The following is a 19,951-nucleotide window of genomic DNA, read 5'->3' on the forward strand; positions in this document are numbered from 1 at the left end:
AGTTCTCAGCTCCCTCATTTTCAGTTTGCATGTGTAGCTGTTGTACTTCAGTGTGAGTGTGCCTGTCAAATAGCAAACGGGCCATGTTGCATTGTGGCAGTCGGTTTAACAAGTTTTCTCCAAACAAGAGAGAGAGTAGCCTCACTTGTGTTTCTTTCAGGATGGGGCAACTGCATTTCAGCATTCAGACAATGTTCTGGGATCTGTTTCTTTCTTTCTTCATTTTTTATTCATATGTGGAGTGCATCTGATGTCATTTTCTTTTTTTTTGGCATATTTTTCTGTTGCGGCTGGACTTTGCAAAGTGTACTGGGCTTAAAATGTCAGATTTGTTTGTTATTTGTTTTAAAGGCTCTCTGCCATGGTGGCTCAGTGGTTAAGGCGCTCATCTACTGAGCTGCAGTACCCGGGTTCGAACTTGACAGCGACAGCTGCGTTTCGATGGAGGCAAAACACAAAAGGCGCGGATGTACTGTGCGATGTCAATGCACATTAAAGATATCAGGTGTTCGAAATTATTTCTCAGACCTTTACTACCATCTTTTTCTTCCTTTCTTCTTTCACTCCGTTCTTCATCCCTTCCCTTACAGCGCTATGTGGGTGTCCATGGAGATATGGGAGGCAGTTACTGCGTCATTTCCTTTTCTCAAAACCAAATATCTTTTTTTCATCTTTAACTGACACCTTGGCTTTGAAGTGAAATATTTTGTTTTCGTTGAGTTGTCTACAAATACGCTGACTGGCTCTCTTGAAACGTCTTAATTTCTTGCACATACAAAGGGTGTTCAATAAAGATCTCCCCTGACCCACTTCCTTTGGACTGAGAGCAACAAAAATTGGCACATTTATTAGTCGTTCTCTACATGGGTTCCATCCAGGGACACAAACTTCTCCCATCTCATTGTACCACTGTAAGCACCTCACTTGTAGAAGTCGACAGGTTGCTTCAAAAGCCACGTTGTGACTTCGGAAATTAGTCTCATATTGTGGAAAATGCTTGGCCTTCAAAAATGACCTCATTGTTGGAATGAGGTGGAAGTCCGTTGTTGTGAGATCGGATGAATAAGAGAAATGCGGTAGAATTTAAAACCCACAGCAAGATGCGTTCATCTCGGCAACATGCAAGTTGTGAACTAGGGTTTTGCCTTGCAGAAAGCGAACACGTTTGGTGAGTGTGACTAGGTCTCTTAGTTTTGATGGCCGCTCACAATTTCTGCAGCAGTGAAGCGTAGTAGGCCCCACTACTCGTGGTATCCTTGCTAAGAAATCCATTGAGACTACTCCGTACTGGTCCCAAAAGACTGTAAGCGTGACCTTGCTGGCAGACGGTTGTGCACGTGCCTTCTTTGGAGGCGTGAGTCTGGATGCTTCCATTGCATCGACTGTACTTTAGTTTCCAGATTATAGTGATGGACACAGCTTTCATCCTGTGTGACCAGTCTGTTGAAAAAATGCTCCTGGTTTCCATGGCACATCAAGAGAGCCTGGGAACAATCGGTTTGTTCTTGCTTCTGGTAAAGTTTACATAGTCAAGGAACCGAGTGGGCCGATACCTGACAGATACAAAGATGGTCTTGAATGATTTTTTACACAGATCCCAAATTAATCGTGACATATTGGGCTAGGTCTCGAATAATTACACAGCGATTTTCTGAAATGGCGACCTCCTCTCGCTGGATGGTGCGTTCATCGATAGCAGAGTGGGGTCACTCTGCCTTTGAAGCAGTTTCCATGGAAGTCTGACCACATTTGAATTGATGATGCCAGTTCTTGTCTACATCATATGATGGGGAATCCTCCTGAAGAACCTTTCATCTCATTGAATGTCTGCCTTTAATGCGGCCTTTCAAGCAAAGGAGCTTGATGACTGCTCTGTATTTCGCTGGGTCCATTATCCCAATTCGCCGACTTCAGCACCTCTAAAAGAAGGACCGTTATTAGTTTATACCTGAAAACTGACACGTAACCTACAGAGACATACTATATCGTTACGTGTCTGCAGTTTCAGCACCCTGCAGTAAATAGAAGTGGGTCAAGGAAAGTCTTTAATGAACGTCCCTCGTAGTTTTATTTGAGTACAGCGCTTTGCTGTCATTGAGGTATTACAGTATGGAGTCGGGGAGAGATTACTTATTCTCAGATTTGGCGGGAGCAACACTGTATCCTGGCAGATGCTGTACTGTTAGGAGGATCGCAATTAAAAGATGAAACTGAGGGGCAGAAGCAGGCATTCTATTCTGACTAAACATTTGGCCACCATGTGATGTAATACTTGAGGCCCACCCTTTGTTGTGGGTGATCATTCAGGTTATTGCACAGTCATGATCACCTGTAAAGGTGTGCTATGCAGTTGACAGGACATAGGTATTCTCTATAGGTAAGCATACATCGGCAAAATAACAAGTGCTCACTCATAAAAGTTTGGTCAGCCTACGGGCTCACTCACATTCACAGAGGCCCGGGCACGCTCAAACTCAAGAACTTAATCTCATTTAGGCTCACAAATCGCTTGGGCTCACTCAGACTCACCAGTCATCCGGGGTCAACCACTCGTGACTCATGTCTCACCTGGACTCACTCACTCATTTTGACTCACAACTCATCTGAACTCACTCACTTATTTCAATTCACGGCCCGTCTGTGCTCACTCATTTGGGCTTACTCGGGCATTTCAAGTCATGACTCAACCAGGCTCATTTTGATTCGGGACACCTATAAGCTCACACTTTGGATAGCTGAATCATTTTTGAGCCCAACGGCCCAGGTTACGTGCCTGAAATGCCAAAAAAGTTGGTAAAAACGTGGTGATGCGATGAGCTCCTAACTGCAGCTAGCCTGTAGCCAGGCCCTGCTGAGAGGCGTGGTAACCTGTAGCTGCCGCTCGCAGGACAAAGATCTAAATCCACTGCATGTGTTCGGCAACCAATTAACAGTAAAGAAAGAACTAGAACAACCACGATAGAACGTACACGCCACAACTAATATCCGACGAGACCAAGAGCGGCGAGTAATCAACTTTTCTTGTCTTTTAGTAATATTCCAGACTTCAGCAGCCACAAAAATTTCATACCATGAAACAATGAAATTGCCCCGCATCGCCTCAACCAAAAGCTAGTCAGTCTTACAAGTGCGCAGGAAACTCGCATTTACGAACGTCATCATTGATTCACTTGGGATCTTGGGATTGTTCAACCTCACATCATGGACTTATTTGGATTGATAAGCCCACACTCTACCGGACTGACCAGAAGGACTTGAACTGTAATCCGGATGTGAGCCCACTTTCACCACGACTCAGATCATGATCTGTATGTGAGCCCGAACTCTCAACTCGGATCGTGATCTGAGTGTGAGTCCGGACTCACTCACAACTCAGACAATGATCTGAATGTTAGTCTGGGCTCACTCATGACTCATATCATGATCTGAATTTTAGTCTGGGCTCACTCACGACCCAGATCATGATCAGAATGTCAGCCTGTGCTCACTCACGACTCAGATCATGATCTGAAATGAGCCTGAGTGAGTCGACTCATGAGTGAGTGCGTCTACTTATGTAGGTGAATGGCAAACAAAACAAAAGTTGCTACTGTTGTAAATGATTTGGGATGTGGGCACAAAAAGAAAATGACTTTGCTGCACGTAAAAGGCTCGATTTGAGCCCATATTTTGTGGTTTGCTACTAAAATATATTTCTGTTGCTGATTGATTGGATTTTTTGTTTGTTTCAGATCTTTGTAAACTTTACTTTTATGACCAGAAACATGCTTAATATTTTTGTGACCAGAAACAGCAGTCGTCTAACTAAAAATATTTGCAATTTCATAAATTTTGCTGTTCTGTGAAGCCTATTTTACATGCTGAAGGGAAGTCGTTTAAAACCCTTTGCGCTACGTGGGAAGTAAGAGTTTGTGTGACTGAGTGAAAATTATTATTGGCAGCTAAATGTAAGTTCACTATGTATAGCATATGGCATGGCCAAAACTTAACACAAGCAACTTTGTAATCAAGATCTTAATTCAGTTGACAAAAATGGGAAATATTGTTTATAGTTGTGTGCATTGTTAGCTGGAAGATTGCATAGTTTTCTGTTATAGCATTCTGAGAGGTTAGAGGCCCTTAACTGCCACTATATGATGGCACCCAGTTGCAATGCCAGGTGGTGCTAATTCTAAATCTTTTTCTTTTTAGAAATATTCAAACTACATTCCCAATCAAAAAGAGTTTTTCTACCCTTCGAGCAAAGACCTGATGAGAAAGAGAATCATTGTGGCAACAATGGCGTGCACTGGGAAGTGAGTATACTATAATCGTCGTGTTTATTTGTCCCTCATATGATACTGCTTTACTGGTGCGAGTTCATATCTAAAGCAGTATCACACAGTTGAAATTTAGCGGGGTCATGGAGATTACCCTGTTCAGTGAAGGGTATATGGCTGCTGTGGGTAGGAGTTGCATGCCTAGGAGGTATAGTATGATGTTGCTGTACAGGAAAGTGTTAAAAATTGAGTGCTTCCTCACTGCAACATTTTTTATTTCACTTCATTTGTGGGGGCAGTCTTGAAATTTCTGTACAAGTGAGGGGAGAAGCATCATTGAGTTTGCTGCCTTGTTTTCGTTCCTCCTTCACTTTTTAATTCTGAATTCACAGCTGGTAACAGAACTTCCTTGCGCACAAGGCATATTTCGCTGGCTAAAACTGGTTAAAATTGGTTCTCTCACTTTTCCAAGTAGCACATGTAAATACAGTCGAGCCCATTTATAATGAACACGACGGTCATGCGGATTGCGTTCATTGTGTCTCAAGTTCGTAGTAAGTGGTAGTATATATATATGTTGCATATACTCCCTAGCAAACAGATTTTGCCTTTATGAATAATCTTTACATGCATGCATGCATTACATGGTGTTGTACATGGTGCTTAACTTCCTTCACGGTATCAGTGGGGAGATCACCGTGGGGCCAAGCTAGTGAGAACAAGGCCAGCTTTTCAGCAAAAAGAGCTATAAAAGGGACAAGAAACACCATGAGTATGTAGATGGCTGCCATGTTGAGATTAACACCCTGGCAGAATCAGAATCAGCCCAGTAATACTTCAACTGGAAAAAGTTTGTCGGTGATTGTCCAGGGAATGTGTGATGATCAAAATAAGTTTACTGATGTGTTTGCCGGATACCCTGGGTCTGCAAATGATGCTCAAGTGCTTTGAGAAGGCCCCTTATATGAAGAAGCAGCCACAAAACGGAGCAGTGGGTACCTACTGGGGGTTAATGCCCGTCCTTTGCTGCTTTGGTTGCTGACACCATACTGAGACATCGAGCAGCACTGTCAAGCATGGAAGAGAAGGTTTAACAAGTGCCATTCTTGACAGAGAACTGCCATCGAAAACTCCTTTGGCCTTTTGAAACAGTGATTCAGGAGGCTGTACTTAGCTGATGCCGCAACCGTCAAGCTGTGCTGCTTGATTGTTATGGGTGCCTGTATTTATTTATTTATTTATTTATTTATTTATTTATTTATTTATTTATTTATTTATGAGTACCTCAAAAGCCCACTAGGGGCATTACATGAAAGGTGGGCTAACATATCATTTCATTTGGTCAATGATGAATGATTTCAAGGATTCCAGGCCAGGACGGCTGAAAGCTTCAGCGGGCAGGTTGTTCCAGTCTCTAGCGGTCTGGGCGAAGAATGATTTCAGATGTGCAGAAGTGGGTGCTCGAGGTTTTTGAACAGGGGTGATAACGGAATGACTCAAAGGGGAGTGATAAAACAAAACCTGTGGAAAAGGCAGAGTCTAGTTATTTTCTAGCGGGATTCAAGGCTGGACAGGTTATGCTTTTGTTTTAGTGCTGTTACGTTCATATGATATGAATAATCGGAATATACAAATCTTACCGCATGGCTCTGGACGTACTCAAGGGTTTTGGCTACGTTAATTTGTTGGGGGTCCCAGATTGAGCATGAATATTCAAGTTTAGGATGGACAAGAGTTAAATAGGCGGACAGTTTTACGGAAGAAGGTGCTAAACGCAAGTTACGTTTTAGATAACCAAGAACACGGTTAGCTTCGTTGGTTATATTCATTATGTGGGTGGTTCAAGAGAAATCCTGTGTTAGGCTGATTCCTAAATATTTATATGAAGATGCGCAACATGTTCAATACAGAGCGAGATTATTTTTATGAGCTCCGAGAAATTGCACAGCTTGAAGAAGTGGGAAACAACTATGAAAATGACATGGTTGACCGAATTTTGAGAGTGCTTAGTGAAAGCCTATGAAAAACCGTAGCACAGAAACAATGCTGAGTTGTCACACTCATGTGGAGTTAATAACCATTCCACAGGATGAGCAAGTCGAATGTTTAGCTTCTGAACGGCTATAGCTTGAGAATTATCTACAAAGGAGTGCACCTGTTGTTTTCTCTTGTCAGTCCTGGTGTGAGGAGCACAGTTAGTGTAATATGATGCTCTTTCTCAAGAACATCAAAAAAAGAAGACTAACTAAAAAGCCTCAAGAAGTGCAGTGCTGGAAATGGACCAATACATTCAATCTTCATGCTCACAAGAGGTGCAGAAATGCCCAGATGCAGCATTTTTTGCTTTAGTCCTCTTTAAGCCCTCTAGAGGCTTTTCAGTTTATTTTAAACTTGTACTCCAGCTGTTGCCAAATGCAAACTCTGCCAATATTAAATGGGCAAGCTTTTCCCATAAGGCTTTCTTTGTCACAGAAAAAAATTCATGTATTGTAGATGGACATTAACCCATGTGTGCCTAGTGTCCTATACGTAGGACACCACTTTTTTGCGCAGTAACTCTATAAGTTTATGTATTGTGTATTGTTTAAAAGCTTGCGTCCACTATCATAGGCTCAAAAGGTTTGGTTTGGTTTAAGGGGGTTTAAAAACCCATCCCAAATCGGCTCATGCTATAAGGGACGCCGCAGTGAAGGGCTTCAGAAATTTCGATCACCTGGGGTTCTTTAATGTGCACTGACATCGCACAGTGCGCATGCCTCTAGAATTTTGCCTTCGTCGAAATTTGACCGCCGCGGCCGGGATCGAACCCGCGTCTTTCGGGTCAACAGCCAAGTGCCATAACCACTCAGCCACCGCGGTGTACAGGTTCAAAAGGGTCTAAACTTTTCCCGTGGAAGGGTTGCTTTGTGTGCACTCAGAAAGATCTGTCAGTCTTCTCTAGGTGCCATTTTTTTTTATTTGACCCCATCGACTACATTGTACTTCTCCAAGGAATACAATTTTTTCACATTATCGTAAGAAAACTGCCAGGCATGATGAGGAAAATTACTTGAAAGTCAATGTCAATTGTTGGAAGCTTTACTACACATAACATGTAGTGAATTTGCCTAGTATGCTACATTGTAGGACAGCTCAGAAGTCTGTACTGAGAAAAATGTTTCCACCAATAAAAGGATTATTCTGAATTGTTAAATAATTTTATATTTAAAAATGTTTTAGTTTATGAAGTTGCGGCTTATATGGGTTAACTTGACTACATGGGAAGGCAACACCTGTATTACACTTAGCATCTAATTGAACATCGAATTCTTTCTGATAAAAATTGCACAGCACTAAGGCAATCTTTTTACTTAGGAGCCAAGCATGATAATTATAAATGCATTTATAAATTTAGTTGACCTTATAAACCACTGTCTATATTTCTGTTTAGAGCTAGTCATGGTCAAGGCCGCATTTTTAGCATGATAGCGTTACGACTCCCCTTCTGAAGAAAATCTGGCATCGGCATTATGAGCGAAAAATCCCCGGAGAAGCAACCTAGGTGGGCCACCTAGGTCATGTAGCTTTGTGGCATCATCACAGCCTGCCTTCCGGATGGCAGATGGCAGTTAAATTAATGATTGGTCATAAGAGATTGCTTGGGACGAGCAATCTGGGTCGCACAAGCTCTATTGGTGGCAGCACCTGCCATCACAGGGCAGTGGTGCATTGCTTTAAAATGAACGGCCGGGTGCAGAGGGCGCTAGGTTGCACTGTTGAAATGAACGTCACTTTGCAGAACCGCGTGAACCGGTGAACCACGTAAACCAAATAAAATAGACCTCCTATCAAGCTTCTTTCTGAGCTCTCCAGCGTGGTCATGTGCCCCTGGTTGAGACCCTTGCTGTGGACGATAGCGTCAGAGGCGTTCATGGCAACTCATTATGATAGGTCGGCATCCTCATCTTCGATCCACGACAAAGTTGAAAGGATGTTGAGACGAGGCAGTGCATCACCATACGCATGCAGAATGTATATGTCTGCTGTCTGCATGCTGCATACACGCGGTGGCAGTGCAGAAGGTGGAGTTTCAATTGAGCAGGCGACGCAAACCACATGACCAGATTCGCCAGGACAGCGTACTTCATGACTGGTATTCAAACATCTAAAATCACTGTCATTGGTTGATCTCTGACTGTATAAAGTAGTTTCGCTTTCAGTGGTGCCCCTATCTCACGCTTGCCATGCTTCTGCTTCCACATTAGATGCTTTGTTCATCTGACCCATGCATCGATTGACCATGTAGCCTTTCAGGACACGCTTGGCCATTGGTTTACTGCAGTTTAAATACCTTGTTTTTATTGGGTTTTTACGGGTCGACACTTTCTTTTGGGGGATCACAGAAGTAGGGAGGGGCTTTTCAGCCTCTGTGCTGGCAGGAAGCATGTGGTTTTCGATAGCAGGGTAGGTTACGGTGCCTCCTCCTCATTCGTTATATCTATAGATTGGACTTTTCGGCGTAAACCATAAAAAAAAAAAATTTATAAAAACGATAAAAGTATGCTGAATTCAGTTTTCAAAATTTCGTTTTAATCAAAGAAAGTTAGTATTCTTGGCATGTAAGGCATAGCTAGATGGCTGTTGAATGTGAGTTCCTCAGTCATAGTTGGAAATCAGCTAAGTACGGAAGCCAGGAGTATGATGCGACAGTGGTATTGTTGGATAATCAGTGGAGTTATGCGATTTGAGATATTTCTCCTTTAGCTTACACGCTTCTGCAGACCAGAAAGCATCACCTATTTGCCGCCTTGTAGCTAAGCACTATTTTTTCACTATTATTACCTGCTTAGAGCAGTTAGTCGGTTAAGTAATCAACAGCATGTAGGACAATTGCAGAAAACAGGGTATGGGCGTCACGGAAAAGTATGTTTTTGTTACCGCAATGATTGAGCGGCAGTTCCATCGCTGCCATCAACACACTGGCCAAGTGGTGCCCTGCCATCACGCTCAACCGAGTGTAACAATCTGATGACATGTCAACCTAGTTCTTAGAAGTAAACTTTCACTTCCGTTTTTACTGCCGGCTATCTCATTTAACTTCAGTAACTCTGATGGTAGCAATTTTTTCTACAAGCACAGCTCCAAGTACTACCATTTGCACATTAATTACTAGTAAATAAATTGTTTGGGATAACAAAGACAACGAAATAGGCTTTAAGTGTCTTTTGACTGCACAGAGTTGCTACATTAAATCACCGAAAAAGTCAGTATTTCATTCATTGAAAATAATATTCGCTGAAAAAAATTGTAAATTGCATTCTGAAATAAAAAAAAGTGAAAGAAGTCTGCCGAATTATCAAAAAATAAAAATCGAAGACTCCAACCATTGGTTATAACCGAGCAGTGCAGCCAAGTTTGTTCATTTTATGTGACACCCAGTTCTATAATATGTATTTTGATGGCCGCTCCACCTTCATTTGTAATTAGCAAGCATTCATTATAACTGGCCGTTGTGGGCTCAACTGTACTAGAGAGAGCAAAGGGTAGGCCAGCGAAAAAAATACACTTTTTGTTGTGCTGAATTACTTTTCTCTTTCTATTCACAAAGGCAAACAAAGTTGTAGAAACATTGCAATGCTACATGGTTTACAAGGTTTTGTTTAATGCTACATGTGACGGTATTTTACAATACCATTTCTCAGGTTTTTTTGTAAGAGCTAAGGTAGGACTAATGAGTTACTGTTCTAGAGTATGATATTGCACAACTCTGGCCTTAATCAAGGGTTTGACGAAAGTTAATCAATTCAGGCATAGGATGAAGTGAATCACGGTCACTGTGTGCATAAGATGTGACGATGTCTTCTCCTTCTCAGTTAACAAGGAACCTTAATGCAGTCTCGAAACGTCAGTCGTCTTCAGAATTGGTCAGTGACCGTGAATTACTTTAACTCCGACCTTATTGTCTTAGCCTTGCTTGTGACCTGTGCTCCATTTGATGACTTACACTTTATCTTATGAATGCCAGCATTGAATGTTACTCTCTGAATGTAGTGGATGCTGTGGTCTAGTAGAGGCTGGGTGTGTGTATGTGTGTGCTGCAGACTGGTGGCTGCTGACTTCCCACTGGACCACTTCACGCACATCTTTGTGGATGAGGCCGGGCAGTCCTTGGAGCCAGAGTGTTTGATCCCCGTCATGGGGCTCATGTCAGCATGGGACGGGACCAGAAAAGGCGTGGGTGGCCACTTCATCCTGGCAGGAGACCCCAAGCAGTTGGGCCCCGTCATTCGGAGCCGGCTCACTCAGCATTACGATTTTGGTGCGAACAAACATGGATGCATCTGCTCTTTAGAGGCAAATTGGGAGACGTGCACTCAGGCACACTCAAGAGCAGTGTCATGTTGTGACACTGCTGGAGAGCAGCACTCAAGAATGAATCAACAAGGAAGAAAGGCACAAATAGCATGCTGCTTTTTCCTTTGTTTTCTTCCCATCATCAAGTGGTGTTTTATTGCAGTACTGTACCAGCTAGTTTATCTGGCCAGTCTTGTTTGATAACTGATGGTAACATGGGAAAACAGGCCGCATATGCTGGTTCATTTCTACTGTGCACCATAAGGAACCAAATTAAAAATTTTAAAATGAACACAAGAATAAGGTAACATGAACAGTGAAATAGATGCATGTGAGTGCATCAACGCTTTACAAACAAAAAGTGTTATTAGTTAGCCTGCAGAAAGCAAGAACTAATATAAAAAACAGTCGTGTCAGTGTCATCACTAGGTTAAAAAAAAAATGGGAGCCAAGCTCATATGAGATGAAAGTTCCAATCTCTGGAGATTAGTTAGACCACTATCAGTAAGGAAATCATGAAGGGTTTTGAGAGTGTGCTTCAGTTTCTTAGAATACACCCAGGATCTATCCACTTGAGCCGCATGTAAAGGGCACCCATATAAGAGGGTTAGAGCCAGTTGTGGAGCTGCTTGGCTTTAAGAAGGTCTTGGGTACAGTTATCGCCTTCGCTTCTTGACTTTAGGGTCAAAATTTAGTTGTTGTTTTTTTTTTGCATGTCATGTTTGGCTTGTTCCCTGGGCAACAAATTAACCTGTAATACAGTGGAACCCCACTGTTGCATTCTCAGGTGCTGTGTTTTCCCGGCTGCTACGTTTTCTTGACCTGGTTCCATTCAACCTCCCATAGAAACCTATGCAATACAGACTCTGCTGTTACATCACAACTGTGACAGCGTTCCCACATGCTCTGTCATGAATATCGCTTTGAGATAGTGCTTCACCCTGTGCCACTATTTTGACTGCCTACATCTAGCAAGCGCATAGAGGTAACGGCGTATTGGCCAACGCACGGCTCCATAGACTCCATCGGAACTCGGCTGCCAGCCGCTGCTGTGCGATCGTGAATGACGAAAGCCGAAAAAATGAAAATATGCTGCGGCAAATGTCAAATGGGCAGCACTGTATGATACAGATCTGTGGATTGGCTCCAAGGCATGTTTCTGTCATCCACGTTTGACTTGCCACTTGCAGCTTCGCAATGGAATTTCTAGGTTCTAATAGAAAAGGATTGCCTGGATTTAAAGTGGCTGCTGCGGAAACTGCGCAGAAGCATGCACGTATGCCCTAACATGGCCGGCCCCATGCGGCCTCTCTCTTCACTGCTGTTTCCCTTTCACAGACAGCTGTTTTGGCAGATAGAGAGCCATTGCAGGGTGTTTAGGACATTCTGCACATGCGAACAGTCATGAGAGCCACGAAGCCTTGTAAGTTCGGGAGAGGCATGCTGCCCAAACTAGAAGTTAAAAAAGAAAACGGCAGACTTTTTTTTGGAGCTTTTTTTTTTTTTTCACGTGTGTTACCCGGCTGCTTTTTTTCCCAGCTTATACATTTTTGTACATTTTTTTCCCCCAAGTTCCTTTAAAAAAATGTAAAAGTGGGGTTCTACTGTACTACCAACCAATGCGTGTGGTTGCCTTTTTTTTTAGCCAAAGGTGACCATGGGCAGGGTGCTATTCATTCATTTGCCCAGACCTGTGCAAGACATTAAATAATCTATGCACGTTGTTAGATATGCGCCAAGTAGTTTAGAAATTAATTTTACTGCAACGTATTTGGTGGGGAAACCCCAAAGTGGAGTATATTTCAATTACTGCTGTTAGCACCCACCTGAGCAAAACCATATGGCTACAAAGGAAATCTGTACAGGTTTCTCTGAAGCTTCACAGTTGAAAAAAAATTTGGCCTGGTCTGGGGATCGAACCCTGGTTCACTGCCTAACCGGGCAGATCCTCTACCAACTAATCTAAGGACCACAAGGCTGAATGTATAAATTTCGAGAAAATCCCTAAGATCGAGTATATTTCAGTTAGGGAGTAATTACTCATTAGCATCTCTTCTGAGGACTGCCGCAAAGCTATAATGGAAAGCTATACAGCTTTCTTAGACATGTTGCATTCAGTGAATTATTTGTATGTACAGCGTGCATAAGTTGCGGAGGCAGCTTGCTAATGTTTACGGGTGCAGTTAGGAGTTTAGGGGTGCACTGTGTGCATTGTCTGCATTTACACAGTAGAACCTCACTGAAACATTCTTGGTTCATATGCTCTAAGTTGCGGTTGGTAAAAATGTTCCATAAAGTTGCACTGTTCTTTTTCTTGGATTTCACCATTACCTGCCAACTCAAAGTTTCAACCAATTCTGGTTGTACAATATGTCTAGCAACCAACCGCAGATGTGCGTACAAGTGGGCCAAACATGGGGGCATGCTACATGAAGAACTGGAACACAGTAGCAGTAAACCGCTGCGGTGGCTTCTTTTTGGTGCCTAGGTGAAAAGGGATGAAGCGTCAGAAAACTGCACCAGTGTGCTAGAACACGAGTGGGCCATTCCTGCAGGAATGAGACAGGAGCAACACAGCAGCTTATTCGCAGTGCCTAAGGGAAACGGGGCAAAGCATCCAAAAACTATAACAAATGTGGTTACATCCGAGTAGGCCGGCTCTTCTCTGGAGGATGCAGCATGAGGAGCATAGCATAAATGCAGCAACTTCCCCACAGAGCATTGGTGCAAAGGGCTGAAGCATTGAAAAATGAGAAAGAGATCCAAGCCACTTTCATTATTGCTGTCGACGGACTCAAGGTGTTTTAAGTTTCTTCCGCGCTGACAGTGCAAGAGCCAGCTTAGTTCTGCGAGCACAAGAAAAGGAGCTATTCAGACCTTATGCCAGGAAATGCCAACTGACATTTTTGTGAAGTGAAAGTGTCAGTAAATTCCTTTGTACGGTTTTTTTTTTTTAAGCGAGATTTATTGCCTCAGGTCATCAATGATGGGCGAAGGTGTGATGAAAGATGTAGTAGTGATTAAATTAATGGAAAAAGGTTGTACAGGGTTCAAATCGCAATAATCTAAAAAAAAGTTGAATTTTAGGGGACATCAGATTTGATATCTGTAAGGTTTTTTTAATCACATCCCAAAGGTATTCTCCGAAAACAGCCCAGGAGGGACTTGTAAAAATGTTTTTGTAACCATAGGTAGCAAGCATATCATACATAGATCAACAATTAAAGACTCCCATTGAGGACCATTTTTTGTCATAGCTGCTGTACTCCCCACCCACCCATGTAATACCTTTTAAATGGGGGCTTTGAGGACCTAATAATAAAAAAATAAATGAAAAAGTGGCTGCTTGTGCAACTGCAATACCAGTTTTCTCAACTGTTTTTTGGCCCGACTTCCTTGTTTGCAGAAAGCTTAGCATGACAGTGGCTTCACAGATATTCATGTGGTTTGCTGCATTGCGTTTGTTGATAAATTCTTTATGCAGTGACATTTGTTCTGCAGCTACTTTGACATGACGATGATGAGTGCATTATGCAAGAATGGATATAATATTTTGTGTAGTAAAAAATTCAGGCTGGTAAAAATATTTCTAAAATATCACTGCATAAGCCATTCTTTTTGGTTAAAATTTAAAGAGTGACTGCAGGCTGCTACCATGTTTTGTTGTCACGTCAGGCTTTGTGCAAGTTTGGTGTATCAATGAAGCGCATAAAAATTTATAATGTCAGAGCTACTGACATTAGCTATCAGTGAAATGTTTCATTAAATCATTTAGTCGAAGTCCCAAAAAAGGCTGCCAAATTTCACTGCTGTACGCCAGAAAATAAAGTTCACTTCTGATTCTTTTGGTTTCGCATTGCAGTCGAAGTGTGTAACCAAAAAGTGGCTGCCATGGGAGCCGCTCGGAGGGTGGTTTCCATGGAAGAAGGAGGGTATGGCAAAATCGGAGGAATGAGTAACGGAAGGGCGGTTACTATGGAAGGAGAAGAGTATGGTGAAAGCATAGTAGTGCATAACCCTCTGGGTGGCAAGCATGTAAGGAGGAGGGTATGGCAAAAGCAGAGGAGTACACAACTGGAGGGTGCCTGCCCCGGGAAACACCTGAAGGGTGGCTACCATCGAAGGAGGAAAAGGGAGGGTATGGCAACAGAGTAGGAATGCGTAACCAGAAGATGGTTACCATGGATGGAAGAGGGTACGACAAGACAATAGTAACCCTTCGGGTAGTGGAGTCAAACAACATTTATTGATTGGAATGCTGAGGTTTGCCTCAATCCAGCGCTCCAGAGGATTGTGCCGTTGGTAGTAACTGTGTAAGGAGGAAGGTATGGCAAAAGTGGAGGAATGTGGAACAGGACGGTATATGCCCTGGGAAATTTCCGGTGGGTGGTTACCATAGTAGGAGACGTGCATGGTGAGAGTGGAGGAAACTCCATTCAGCAGGTGGCTGAAGGGAACTGCGTGAGTGTGGTTACGGTGGGTGAAGGAGGGTGTGGTGAGAGCACTAGAATGCACAACAAGAGAGTAGTTGCCATGGAAACCACCCGCAGGATAGGATAAGTAAGGTGGAAGGAGAATGGATTGGCCGGAGCTGAGGAAAGTAACTGGTGGGTGATTATTGTGGAAAGAGGAGGTGAAGGGTAGGGCAGGAATGGAGGAATGTACAGCCAGAGGGAGGTTGCCACAGTAAGGACCTTGAGGGTGGTGTCCTGGAAGGAGAAATGCGAGAGCGGAGGAGCCAGTACATGTGGAAAGCTAAAAAGACTGTTCTATAGCTATGCATATATATGCGTCAGTGTCAAACTCTTCACCTCAATATATCGCAAAATGAAAATACCTCGACAGCTGTCGCTCAATCTCGCATTACACACTGGTTATCATCCTTTGGGATTTTTTTCAAATCTTGAGTGTTCAAATCGTATGTTTTTTAGCCACATTTTTTATAAAATGTATCTAAAGGTTCTGCTAAATTTTTTTTTAACTGGCTCAGTCTCTAATAGGTTTAAAGCTCATTATGACTAATGACTAAGTTAGAGAGATGTTTAAACAATGTAATTTAACCAGAGTTTTTTTACATTCATATGGATGGGCTTCAAGTGGAATTGTGCTCCTTCTTTTATATTTGTTAATTTGATATGGAGTACTTTGTTACAGTAAGTTTGGAATCTGTTGTTGAACGGTAAGTAGTAAGGCAGTACGAGTCAACGAGTGCCTTCTATGTTATATTCAAAAATTGCACGGGAGGTATCGTTAATTGTTGATGCTCTAACTTTGCAGATGTTTCACTTCTGGAGCGTCTTATGGACTGTGAGCCGTACAAACGCATGGAGAATGGTTACTACAATCCCCAAATGCTGACCAAGCTCCGTAAAAACTTCAGAAGCCATGCAGACATTATTGAAGTTCCAAATAAGCTGTTTTATGAAAATGAATTGCAGGTGGGTTCACTACCAGTGCAGGAATGTGCTAGATGAATGTGTACACTTGTGAACATGCTTTTGTTAGTGCATGGGGCTACTACTTTCTTGTTTAACTGAAACTGGTTTTTGAGGAAAGGAAATGACGCAGTAACTGTCTCACATATCTTGGTGGACACCCAGTGTGGTAAAGGAAGGGATAAAGGAGGGAGCGAAAGACGAAAGGAAGAAAAAGGTAGGGTACTAATATTTTTGATCACCTTGGGATCTTTACCATGCACTGACATCCCACAGCACATAGGCCTTTTGTGTTTCTTATGGCTGTGTAGGGCTCGAACCAGGGTACTCCAGCTCAGTAGACGAGCACCTTAACCACTGGGCCACCGCGGTGGGTGATTTTTTTTACCTGAAAGCTAGCTTTTGGCGTGACCACATGTGCTTGAGATATTATTGTGCCTGCGACTTGTGGAGAGTTTGACCAGTGCAGTATATTTATTTACATACTACATGTAAATTGGTGTTGGTATTGTGCTTTTTATTTTGTTAACATCACATTCATTCAAGTGCATCAACGCAGTATCAGGCTTGACAAACACCTGCAGCACTGGGATCTCAGTGGCAGCATTTCGACAGTGACAGCATTTGCGAGTTCGCCATCCCTCCGAGCTTCGGACTTGTTTTGATGCACTTCAGCTGCGAATGTACGCCTTGAAGCATCCAGAACGCCAGGCATGTCTGGCTTCCACCCACTGTAGCAACGAGTGAATGCCAGGGAAGAGGCATATAGGTGGTAGTTGCATTGCTCGACAAGGCGCAACGCTGTTTAGTGGAAATGTTTTCGCCTCCTGTAGGTAACACAAGCAGCTCGGGTGGCACTGCGAATGTTCTACTGCGCAGCAAAAAACAACAGGCACTTTGGTCACAACAAAACCATGACTGCGTTTTGAACACTGCGAGGCACACGCCTTACTGATAGTATTCCATGTTACGGGGCTCCCTACGTAGCTTTGTCAGCCTCATTACATAGACACGTGGTGTGTGTGACATCAGCTCAGCAGACACTCGTACCTTGAGACTTGTGCAGAGAATTTTGTTGTGAAAGCACTGCAAAGAATATTTTCCCCACTCACTATGCTGTGAATTATAGCTCAGCAGTTGGTAGAAAATTCCCATGTTTGTTGGTTATGCCGGGGGTGAGCAGGCAGGTACGGCAATGCCGAAGCCATGTCCATGGCCATGCTCTTTGCAGCAGACAACAGAGCATTGAATGTGTGACTGTTTTGCGAGCACACGACCTCCAACGGTTCTGCGTGCTCTATGTCGACATCTCGGCCCGTGAAACCGAAACCGAATCTGATACTCAAGGCGAGAAAAATGGGTTTTAATAAATTATTTAAACCCCACCAGGGTGTGTCTCCCGCAGTTCTATCAATCCCTTAGGTCCTGCGCGCCATTATTGATAAATAAATCAAAACCTGAAATTTTGGTGTCTTGACTTCTGCAAGGCGTGTGAACATGCAAAGGTGCAACAAATGGTTGCTCGTATGCATTATGGTTTCATTTGAGGGAACTTTTTGTCTTGTAAAAGTGCAACAGGGATAAATTTGCAACATATACCTTTACTAAATTAAAGCTTGGCTATAATTACTTAGCAAAATTTTTGTATGGCATGCTTGCTGCTGGCATGCATCTGTTGAGTCAATGCAGGATGAGAGTTTACTGTTTTCAATATATTATTGAAGATATTTTTGTCCAGCTTGAATACCGCCGAATAGCAAAAGAGCTGTTTTCTTCTGTGGTACTGAAGGTGGCATATATTGGTAGTTAAAACAAGCGCCATGGACATTGATGGGGGAACCTTAACAGTTTACAGTGTGTCAAAAGCTTAGCTATTGGAATCTGGGACCACGGGTTGCAGCAGTGGCATGACTTTTCAATGCAGAACACAGAATATAGACAAGGGACATAGAAGATGCAAGCATTGACTTTTAGCTGATTTTTTAATGTGCTTCTTGTTTGCACTATGCTGCGGAATTGGTATGGATTCTGCTATGGCCATATTTCTCTTTCTCTCTGCATTTAATGCGATAGTATTATATAACTCAGTTGTGTTCGCAGATCTTGTCCATAAAATGTGTCCACACGATGACGTCACTCCAGATGAATGAATGTGTATAAGTTTATTGATAATGGGTAATAAATTAGTGGTGTTGTATGGCGTGCTGAAGAATGATATCGTCATATCTTTAATTAGTAAAAGCAAATAAAAATTAATCCTTGTAATTATGACAAACGAGTTCATTAGTAAAGCTTAAATGTAAATCATCACTAATTAGCATGACTGATTAAGCAAAGTAATTAGTGGGTCACATGTCAAGGTGATGACGCCACACCAAAGTCACGTTACAGGATGACGTAAAAATTTAGAGAGAGATGACGTCACGTCCAAGGTGAGTCACAATCGCTGCCACGTGCAGACAGGAGAGAGGGAGAATGATGGAAAGAGATGCGCGACTCAAAACCGCGGCTGTCGAAGCGACGACGCTGGTTTTGAGCAACAGATATCGCAGGTGCAGATGAAATCTCAGCGATGTCATCACTGGTTGACCTCAATGTGGTGGGAGTATTCCCATACACATTCATCAAAACTTTGAGCAACCGTTTGTCATACAGCAGTCTGTGTGGTGTGATAGCATTTCTCTTTTCATATAGCTTAGCTTGCGACTGGGGTTCGGATCAATGTTGTATGCACCTTCAATTGCATGCTTTCTGAGACTATATTTTGTAGCGAGAGCTACACTACACCAGCTCTTCGAGCCTTCAGCGTGGCACCCCTGGAGCTCTGTGGCGATGCCGTGGCTGGTCACGTGGTTGGTCAAGTGGTGCGGAGCAGCTGCCGCTGCCAGTCGCATGGCGCGCCGGCATACCCGAGCTGCAACAGCTGTACGCATGCACCGTGTCAGGGGGGGGGGGGGGGGGGGGGGGGGGGGGGATGGAGAGGGGCAGAGGAGGAGAGAGTGAATCTTTGTCCAGGACGAAGATGAAGAAGGAACGCCCAGCGAAATGGAGCGGCAAAAGACTGATTTTTGCAATTCGACTGAGCGAGTTCCACTCAGCCAGATGTAGCTCCCGCGTCACTCGACGTTTAACCAGAGCTAATCCACAGCCAGTTTTTTTCCTTAAGTGCGGTTGAGGTGTCCACTGAGGTGTCAAGATGTGAAGTTACAGATGACATATGCACTCTAGTTGCATGCCTGAAGGCGTTGTTGAGGTGGGTGTCTACTGAGATGTCGAGATCTGAGAGCTACTGCGTCCTTTTCTTTCCTCAGTACACATGCTTTCACATTCCTCCACATACTTGGGTGTACTGTAAAGCAGCTTTGTGAACCAATTTTACCCTACCAGGTGCATGGTGATGAAATGATCATAAACAGCATGACCTCTTGGAGAAGCTGCCTCGCAAAGGCTGCCCACTCATCTTCCATGGCGTCTGTGGTCGAGACCTGAGGGAGTCCTTCGTGCCCATCGTACTACAATCCCGAGGAGATCAAGGTGGTCCTCAGCTATGTCACCTCCCTGCTGGAGGGAAAAAGTGGTCTTGGTGTGCGTATAAGGTGCCAGGGACATTGGCATTGTGTCCCCGTACCGAAAACAGGCAAGAATCTATTCCTTTACTAATTGCAGGGCTTCAGTATTAGGAGGGATTGTGTGTGCTGAGTACTGAATAATAGAGAAGCAAGGCTTAGTTGTTTTAAAGGGCAACTCCAGAGCATTTTGTAACATTTTTAGTTGACTGTCGTATTATATCTCTAGGACCTCGTTGTCTTGATTGTGATAAATAGTTCTATAGTTCTTCAGATATGATTAGAAAGCAATTAAGATACAGCAAGAACCATGAAATCGAAACCTAGTTTCAACCAAAGCATGATGTCACAAATGACC

General features: G+C 43.2%; 1 protein-coding gene across 1 annotated transcript in view; it reads left to right on the forward strand.

Moving 5' to 3' along the window:
• LOC144125724 (helicase MOV-10-like) overlaps nucleotides 1–19,951 on the forward strand; it is a 61,922-nt gene that overhangs the window by 30,646 nt on the left and 11,325 nt on the right. Inside the window, 7 exon segments of the mRNA XM_077659366.1 lie at nucleotides 4,192–4,295; nucleotides 10,340–10,557; nucleotides 15,870–16,030; nucleotides 19,415–19,454; nucleotides 19,457–19,524; nucleotides 19,526–19,624; nucleotides 19,626–19,664. Of these exon segments, the coding sequence (XP_077515492.1) occupies nucleotides 4,192–4,295; nucleotides 10,340–10,557; nucleotides 15,870–16,030; nucleotides 19,415–19,454; nucleotides 19,457–19,524; nucleotides 19,526–19,624; nucleotides 19,626–19,664 (729 nt within the window).

The sequence above is a fragment of the Amblyomma americanum genome, chromosome 3 (assembly GCF_052857255.1).
Source record: "Amblyomma americanum isolate KBUSLIRL-KWMA chromosome 3, ASM5285725v1, whole genome shotgun sequence".
Classification (NCBI taxonomy): domain Eukaryota; kingdom Metazoa; phylum Arthropoda; class Arachnida; order Ixodida; family Ixodidae; genus Amblyomma; species Amblyomma americanum.